Raw genomic sequence first — 9,687 nt, 5'->3', positions numbered from 1 at the left:
CCTTGCTGCACTGCGGAATAAAACGATGGAGGCAAGCGGCAGTGGTTCAACTGTCGGTGCAACTGCGTTTTGTTTAGCTCTCGGAATTATGGTCTTCACGGGATATTATCTAACGAGTGTTGTGAGAAAACCACGAATTATTTGTAAGCCTAAGTCATTCATTTCAAAGTTGATAAAGCATAGCTGTCCGTTTGTTCATGAGCTGTATTGGCCAACATTTTGGTGTTTCGGAGGGCGTGCCCAGACCGTGATAGCCAGTCTGCTAAAATCTCACCCTTTGGTAGATTACAGCAGGGAATTTATTCACATGCCTGACGGTGGAGTAGTTGCTCTTGACTGGGCTAATTCTGCAAGTATTCCAACTTCTCATTTCACTGTATTAATATTACCTGGTCTTACAGGCACAAGTGACGATAATTACATCCGTCATTTTGTTTTGCACATCATTCAAGAACTAGATTGCTCCGTTGCTGTTCTTAATAACAGAGGTCTAGGTGGCTTACCTTTGAAGACATTACGTGTATGTTGTGCTGCTGACACTGGTGATCTACAGTATGTGATATTTCACATAAAGAAGAGAAAGCCTAATTTTCCTCTTATGGTTATTGGTATTTCTCTTGGGGGTATAATATTGACCAATCTTTTATGCAAAATGGGACAGCAAGAAAAGGTTAGTGACAATGGTATTGTTTTTGGTGCAGCTGTTATTTCAGCTCCGTGGGATTTATTCAAAACATCTGAGTCCCTGGAACAGCCTGTAAATCATCTTTTGTTCAATCGCCATCTAACTAAACTTTTAAGAAATGTATTGAAACAGCAAATAGCACATAACATGAGCAAGTTTGAATTTGGAAACACCTTTGATCTGAAGTGTGCGTTTGAGTCTCGTACTGTGAGAGAATTTGATGACAGAATAATTGCACCATTATCTGGCTATAAAGATGGTAATGATTATTACACTGCAGCAACATTACATATCAAGCCTCTTGAGAAGATCAATGTTCCATTGTTGTGTTTAAATGCAGCTGATGATCCATTTGCCCCAGAGGAATCTATTCCGTTTACTGTATTACACAACTGTCCTAATGTAGCAATGGTCTTAACAAAGCACGGTGGACACGTTGGATTCACAGAAGGTTTATTCCCACGAGGATCAGGATATATGGAAAGAGTTGTTATTCAATATCTGCAAGCACTGTGTGGAAAATCAGCTTCCGAAATTTGTCATTAGTGTATTATGCAATAGAGTACTAAAGTGATGACGTCATAAAAATGAAATTTCTGAAATTATGGGATTTGTCAAGATATTCTGAAAGAACAATGTCCAAGAAGCCCACTTGCCAAAAATGAGCGTTTCGCGGCAAATTGTCTCTGAGATCGTAGCCCAGTTATACTCAGAAAACTCCATACAAACCCTTCTAATTTTTTTTTGGGTCGACCCAAAAAAACTTTAGAAGGATTTGTATGGAGTTTTGTAAGCATAACCGGGCTACGATCTCAGAGACAATTTGCCCCCAAATGCTCATTTTTGGCAAGTAGGCCTCTTGGACATTGTTCTTTCAGAATATCCTGACAAATCCCATAATTTCAGAAATTTCATTTTTATGACGTCACACTTTAGTACTCTATGAGCTATGAGTGTCGCTAGGAACTTTAGTACTGGTATCTTGAAAGAAGAAGTGAATGATATGCCAAAAGAAACAAGTGCTTTTAATACTTACTCACTTATTTTTATACTTAAAAAAAAAAACATTTATACTTTTAAAAAAAACACTAAGAAGTAATTATAATAGCTGAAATACTATGAGAGTTCCATGGGAATACCGTATTTCCTAAAATAATAGCCATCCCTCGAGTAATCAACTCCCTCAAATAATCGCCCCCCTTTGACAGAAATATTTGAAATAATCACCTCCCTCAAAAAATCGCCCCCTCCCCCTCACCTCTCTCACCATCTTGTCTTCCTTTCATCCCCTCCCTTTCAAGTAGTTGAAGTGCAATGTGATCCAGAAAAATTGATCAGTGACGATTCAAGCTCTTAAAATTAAGCAAGGAACTAAATTTGGAATACTAAAAAAGCCCTTGTTCAGTTTATGTGATGTAATTATCTTTCAATTTGATAGGAAAATAAAACAACATATTTAGGGCACGACCTCCAGTGAGCAATATTTGAAATAATCACCTCCCTTGAATAATCGCCTTCCCTCGAATAATCGTCCCCTTTTTGTACAAAAAGAGAAATAATCCCCCAGCTATTATTCGAGGAAATATGGTAAGCTACATGTAAACATTATGTGTATTTGGTGATATATTTTAATAAAAGTGATATATTGCCCTTCTGGTAGCTGTTACAGTGGAGGATCATGAATGTTTTGTGACTATTAAAATATCCTGTATTTCCTAAGCTCCCGTATTGTTACTTATTTTTGTGGAAACTTACTGTAATATCATCGAAACACTTATGGCTGTAACCTTATACAAACCTCAAAACAAGTATGAACATAGTTTGTTTTCCCTACAGAGGGAAAGAAATTTAGTATTGAGACAACCTATTCAAGACTCTCGGTCATTAAAGTGCGACCAGGAAAACCGTGAACACTTGAAATATCTCAGGAATGTTTATTGTGTTATGACCGTGACAGCTAAGATCAAGACACATGAACTGGCCACAAAACCACAAACTAATAAAGACGGAATCCATCAGGAAATTGAGTAATTTTACTGTTCAGTGGACAAAAACCTTGTACATTATAATTCAAAGCATATTGCATTGTGATTAGTCATCTGTAATGACACCAAAGAAAATTTTTCATGGTAGCCTGAGAAAACGAATGTCAAATTTCACTAAATTACATCTTACACATATAATTTTCAGAATTTAACTGTGTTTTCACAATTCCTGTTAAATTTGACATTCATTTTCTCAGACCACCATGAGAAATGTTTTTTGGTGTCATTACAGATAGCTAATTACATCTTAAGCATTTGAAAAATGTAAAAAAGAATGCAATATTGTTTAAATTGTTCTGGTACAAGGTTTTTGTCCACTTAAAATTTAAAATTATTCAATTTCCTTGTGGATTCTGTCTTAACTTTCTTGCTTGTGGTTTAGTTTTCTCACTCATGATTGGTGTTTTTTTATTGCAACACATTAACATTCCAGAAATATTTCTAGTGTTCACGGTTTTTCAGGTTTGACTGTAAGCTTGGGCCACCTGTGCTTGAAGGGTGTTCTCCAGGTTTTTATTACACATGCGTCTCATTTATATAGCCAGTATTCATTTGGACTTCCACTAAGAATGAATGGAATGCACAGAACACAATTTGATCATGCACGTTTGGACCTTCTATCACTCATAATCTGATCAGGCATGCTTTGACTATCTTTCATGTAAAACTTACCCAAAGCACAGCAATGGAGCAAAAGGGTTTTGACCTTTGATGGTTGTTGCCCGTACTCTGTAACAGGAGCCGATAATCGGCTCCTGCTCTGTAACCTATGGTTATCACCAGCTTTAGACCTTATTCACGATACCTGTCATCTTTGCACAACTTTTACCTCGTCCCCAGGGCTTTTCCCTCAAAAATGGGAGTGTTGCATCTCCCATTTTTTGGGCGGAAAAGCCCTGGGGATGAGGTTGCCCTGAGAAACCATGTGATATTGCTTTTATCCCATCAGTCCTTAAGCACGTGCAATGATGGCGGCCCGTATCGTGAATAAGGTAGATTGCCCAGTATTTTGGTGAGGACAAAACTCACCATCATCAGGGACGGTTAACTCCTGCTAACACTTCAGCACTTGTTTAATAGAGCCATTTTTTAACTACTGGAAGTAATGGTATTATTATTGGGCTACCCATGACAAGTCCAATCAAGAAGTGGGTTTTTTTCCTCCACCGCTAAAAGGGAAAAAATGGCACTTATGTCCAGGATTGGAGACTGTCAAAAAAATTTGCTAGCAAATTGCTTTTGCAATTTTGGCAAAAAAAATTTAAAGGAAACTGCTGTAGCAAATATAGCAAAAATAACAAATTCAACAAGGATTGCAAACTGTAGCAAAACTTTGCTATTTGCAAAATTTGCGGACTTCTCGAGGCCCTCCTTTGTCTTTTCTCTTTCTCTTTCTGCTAGAATGCCCCGCAGTCTTGACTATTCTTGCTATTTTTGCGATATGTGTTACTCAGTCTTTTTAGATAGCAAGAAAAATTCTTCTGAAGGGTGGCTGATACCTTAAGGAGGGGGGCATTGGGGTATATTAGAAACCGCAAAACCGAAGAAAAAAATCATCCAAAACCGCAAAACCGCAAAAAAATTCGGCCAAAACCGAAAGCCGCATACAAAACCGTCAAAAACCGATGCAATGGTGACAAGTGGGACACCCGGGGGGGGCACTTGGGTATTTTTTGGGTGGGTATGTGCCGCCCGGGACTCCAAATTGGCACCCCGTTCTAAAAATAATTTCCCCTAAAATTGATACCCCGTTCTAGAATTCGCCCTAAAACTCATGCCCCGTTCTAGAAATGGGCCAATTTTTTATACTCCGTTGTAGGGTGCGTAGTTTGCTTGTTAACGCATTGAACCGTGTTTTTAAAAGCAATCTGTCCTTGAATAATTTCAAATGGCTGCTAACAAAACTGGAGCTTTCGTGCGTTCGAAATACTATACCCCGTTCTAGAAAATGCCTCTGAAATAGATACCCCGTTCTAAATCAGGAGCTTCAAAATCACGACCCCGTTGGGCAGCACATACCCGTATAGGTAATGTATGGGAGTACCCCCCCCCCCCCCCCCCCCGCGGGGTGGGGCATACAGAGCAAATTAAACTAACACTAATTTCACCAAAGTATTTGTGAATGTCATGGACTTTGTCTGAAGCCTTCGTATCTTTTTGTGTCTGCTTAAATCATAGGCTTTGTTTCTGCCGATCTCTCGAGCCCAGACTTTGCAGCTCAATTTCCGAAAAGCCGCTAGTTATGGAGCCTAGTTAACTTAGGAGAATTTGCACACAAGTCCTCTTTAGAATTGCAATTTTGCAGTCGCAAAAAGCTATAGCTCTGGAAACTTCAATCGAAAATCTCTAATCGAACATAACCATTTGATAACTCCCTTCCTCGTAAAAAAACGCAACACAATCCACAATTGCTTCCTCCGTTGCTGGCGCGGGAGGCACGTTGGAAGCCATAGCTCGCAAACTGACCAAATGGTCGCCCTGGTCTGCGAGGTCAAAGGCTCGCCGGGCGTCAAGGGAGACGCTCTGATCCCCTATCATGACATTTATTTTGTCACGCATTCCTCTAAATACTTTGGCGTTTCGCGGCTATTCGAGATTAAGTGCTGCTCAAATCGAACAGAAACCGGAACCCAAAATAGGACAAAATAGGAAAAACCAAAAACCACATCGGGTACCAAAACCGAAAAACCGCTAGAATTTTTCTCGAAAACCGAAAACCAGATGCTAAAAAACGAAAAATCCGCAAACCGCAATGACCACCAAAACCGAAAAACTGAAGTCTTTTGCAACAAAAACCGAAAAACCGATCTAAAAAATAGCCAAAACCGCAAAACCGAAAATCCCAATGCCCCCCTCCTTAAGTGCGATTTTTTGCGAAATTTGCGACTTTCCCGAGGTCCCTCCTGGCCTTTTCTCTGTTATTCTTGCTATTCGTGCCATGTTTGCATGTTATACTAAGTCTTTTTGGATAGCAAGAAAAATTCTAGTACTTTCGCGATTGTGCGAAATTTGCGGACTTCTCGAGACCCTCCTTATCCTTTTCTCTTTCCAACTCTAGAATTTTCTTAAATGTGCTATTCTTGCTATTCTTGCGATATTTGTTGCTTAGTCTTTTTAGATGACGAGAAAAATTATTGTTATTACTTTACGTTACTTTTGCGATTTGTTTCGAAATCTGCGAACTCAGTCGAGGCTTTGCCTGTGGGCTTTATGATGGGCCATTTGCACGATGACGCCTTTTTACTGCTAACACCAGAATTCATTTCGTTTTTCTTTTCGTATTTAAATTTGGTAATCCCAGTGAGGTTTCATTAACAAAAGCCTTAATTTGCACAAGAAAGCAATACCCTGAGGAATTCTGGTCGTAGTAGTAAAATGACGCCATCGTGCAAATGGCCTATTCTTTAAATTTGTTAAATTTGTTATTCTTGCTATTGAATATTTGCAAGTTAAGTGTCCCAAAAAATTTTTTTTGTGAATGATTTTTTGCAAAAATTGCGCAAAAATTGGCTAGCAAATTCGTACGACTCTCAAAAATGGCAGACAGATGGCCTAGCAGGCATTGCTTGACCTGTCCCTCCCCTCCCCCGTTCAAAAATGGAGTGAAACATTCGACTTTTGAGGCGCGGAGTGGGTCATTTTAGAAAAAAATCTGGCAAACTGAAAATTGTTTTGTCCAACCGCGACTAGAAGAGATATTTATTATTATTATTATTATTATTATTATTATTATGATGATGATGAGGGATAACGTTAAGCAGAGCTACTCAATTTTAAGGGACAAATTTGTCACATGTCTAAGTGTGCCAGAATGTTAGAACTTCACTCATAGGCCTACGGGCTGCCCTTCCCCCCCCCCCCCCCCCACCCCGCCCAAAAAAAGGTCAAAAGTTTGGGCAACCTAGATTTTTTGGGCACAAGAGAAATTGGGGCAAAGCCAGTTTTTAAAAAAGTTTCCATATTTTTTTGTTATTATTTCGAAGAGATAGATATTTTCTATTTTAACCTGAAGTCGGCGACGAGACAGTGGTTGCCTAGCACTTGATGAGTTTCTGGTTATTAATGAAGGGTATCATATGTTGATTTACATATTTGTAGTTTTATTTTCGTTGGGTACTGTACCAAATTTTAAATTTGAATTGGTAAATGAGTCGCTGATTGTAAAGACACTTCAAGGTCTCAAAGCAAGCAAGGCTAGTGGTCTTGACAATATATCACCGCGTATGTTGAATGATGCTGCAGTGGTTGTTGCCAAACCGCTGACTTGAATTGTAAATGAAACATTGTCGCAGGGAACAGTGCCGAGTGAGTGGAAGTACGCAAAAATAACCCCACTGTTATTGCCTTTTCAGATTACATCCGAAGTGGCATTGACATTGGATTGCTCACTGGAGCGGTATTTATTGACTTGCGCAAGGCATTCGACTCTGTTGATCACGAAATACCTATTAGCAAACTAGAGTCATATGGACTTAAGGATATTGAGTTAGACTGGTTCCGAAACTACCTGACAGACCGAAAACAACTCGTGATTTTTGGTAAGAAATCTCTGATCCATGTCTTATAACCTCAGGTGTCCTGCAAGGGTCAATTCTTGGCCCTTTACTCTTTGTCCTGTTTGTCAACGATCTGCCTATTGTTCTAGAACGATGCCAGATTCTGATGTACGCTGACGATACAGTTATGTATTTCACCGCTAGAAATACCCAAGAAATCATTAGTGTTCTTACCAGTGAACTTGCCAAGGTTAATGACTGGCTTGTAAACAACAGTCGTTTCATTCACCAAGGCAAAACAGAATGTGTTTTATTTGGTACTGGTTCTAGGTTAGCAACTGCTAATCTCTCTGTGAATATCGATGGCAAGGAGCTAACACGGGTTGCTGAGTATAAACACCTAGGAGTAATTTTGGATGAGTCGCTTTCATGGAACGCACACGTGAATTATTTAATGAGCAAAGTTAGTAAGAGAATAGGAATTCTAATTTATAGATAATTTATTCTTCCTGTTCTTGATTATTGTGATACCGTTTGGAACTGTTGCCGACGCACGAATGCTGATAATATAGAAAAATTACAGAGACGTGCGGCAAGGATTATCATACAAACTAACAGCAGTGATGAAGCGCTAGCTCACCTTAAATATGATACGCTGGGACTTAGACGGGAGATTCACGCGTTAAACCTTGTGAAGAAATGTCTACATAAGCGCTGCCCGCAATTTTTAATGGACTACTTTTACTTTAATAGAGATATCGTACAGCGAAAAACGCGGCAAAGTAATCATCTCCGTCTTCCCTCCATCAAATTAGAATGTACGAAAAAAGCTTTTTATTATCATGGATGTGAAGTTTTTAATCGTAGTTTGTAGTTTTTATTAATAGTTGGTAATAGTTTTTATCCTTTTTTTAGGATATTTTTCTATTAACTTAGTTAGGACTAGTTTTAAGTATTTTTAACATATTTTTATATTTCTTTTTATCTAGGGCCTCTAAGGACATCAGTTTTTGTAATTGTAGGAGTTACCCTAGCTAAAAGTATCTTCTTCTTCTTCTTCTTCTTCTTCTTCTTCTTCTTCTTCTTCTTCTTCTTCTTCTTCTTCTACACTAGCTGGTGTGGGAGATATCCAGTCGAAAACTGATCAACATCCGCATAACTTTCTAGAATCATCTCCTTTAGTAAAAATGCCAAACATGACCATTCAGACCCTATGCTGGTGTCGGAGGCAAGAAAGTTTGGACCACATAACTGTTCCAGAAATGCTGGAGACAATGCACGAGAATGATCTATTTGATATGTTCCCAGTGTTTTCTAATGTGGTTCATATCCTTGGAGTGACACCTGCTACATTGTGTGATTGTGTTCTGCAGAACGATCATTCATTGCGTTGTCAGGGGCGTAGCCAGCTTTTCGACTAGTTGTAGGCCTGGATGACTTTCATTTCCGCATATCCTGAAAATTGTACGCATGACTAGTACGCACTGATCTCACCAACACCTTCTCACCCCAACAACGTATAATTTTTTACAAGCGGTAGAGTGATTCAACCAAGAATTTGTAGGCCCGGGCCCACGCTGTCTATGGGCTGGCTACGCCCCTGGTTGCGCAGATGGAAAACGTAGCTTAGGGGGTGTTAACACGAGAAAACTCGCACCGGCGCGAGTTTCATATCCGGATGACTTTTTTTTATTTCGTATCGCGTTTACATTATGACTGGGTCATTTCATATCTCGTTATTTGAAGGTACACTTCATGTTGATAAACTACACGTAAGATTCAAAATCGCAAACAATTACGCATGCGCTACCCGTTCCAGTCTACAGGCAGGCCGATTTCACACCGAAACGCGTGGTCGTTTCACGTTTACATGATACCGTTGCGAGATTTCGTACCGGAGTAAAATTCTCGCCCCAGTACAACAACCGGGGTGAACTCACGCCGGGGTGACTCGCGCCGGCATGACATTTTGTGGTGGTATCATGTAAACAAATGTAGAGCCATGAGAGGGAACCGGAGTGAACTCACTACGGCGCAAAAGTCGCCCCGGTGTCATGTAAACAGCCCCTTACCTCCGCAGGCCGCAGCACCATAGGGCAACAACCCCAACTCTGTAGTCATCAATGGTGAACAATGACATGGATCGCATCATTCAACATTGATATCTTCGGCCTTCAAAATGGCAAAGAAATGAGCTCATATTATATGATAGATTCATACGTAAGAATGTTTCTACTTCATATATGTAGGCCTATGTTGTTGCATCGTATGACCCTCGTTTCTTTTCGACTGTTTCGTAAAAATTTGGGCAACTTGGGAGAATTGTTTGTGCAAATCAGTTTACCGCCAGCTGGCAAAAAATTGCCCGTACGCCTATGACTTCACTGGCTCGGTCCAGCTCAGACCTTATTAAAATAAAAACTCTTCATTTCTCGGGATTTTTATTTGAATTACTATAAAC

At 39.6% G+C, this 9,687-nt stretch overlaps 1 protein-coding gene and 1 pseudogene across 1 annotated transcript; both read left to right on the top strand.

Annotated features, from left to right (window-relative positions):
- The first annotated feature begins 25 nt into the window (after positions 1–25).
- On the top strand, positions 26–1,238 carry LOC140934437 (phospholipase ABHD3 pseudogene; annotated as a pseudogene).
- A 5,028-nt stretch (positions 1,239–6,266) lies between these two features.
- LOC140934436 (uncharacterized) lies at positions 6,267–8,224 on the top strand. The gene is made up of 4 exons (XM_073384063.1): positions 6,267–6,360; positions 7,083–7,268; positions 7,376–7,689; positions 8,216–8,224. The coding sequence occupies exons 1-4, from the start codon at positions 6,267–6,269 to the stop codon at positions 8,222–8,224; spliced, it is 603 nt and encodes a 200-aa protein (XP_073240164.1).
- The last annotated feature ends 1,463 nt before the right edge of the window (positions 8,225–9,687 follow it).

This window comes from Porites lutea, chromosome 4 (assembly GCF_958299795.1).
Source record: "Porites lutea chromosome 4, jaPorLute2.1, whole genome shotgun sequence".
In the NCBI taxonomy this organism is placed as follows: domain Eukaryota; kingdom Metazoa; phylum Cnidaria; class Anthozoa; order Scleractinia; family Poritidae; genus Porites; species Porites lutea.
This window is presented reverse-complemented; position numbering and strand designations above follow the sequence as displayed.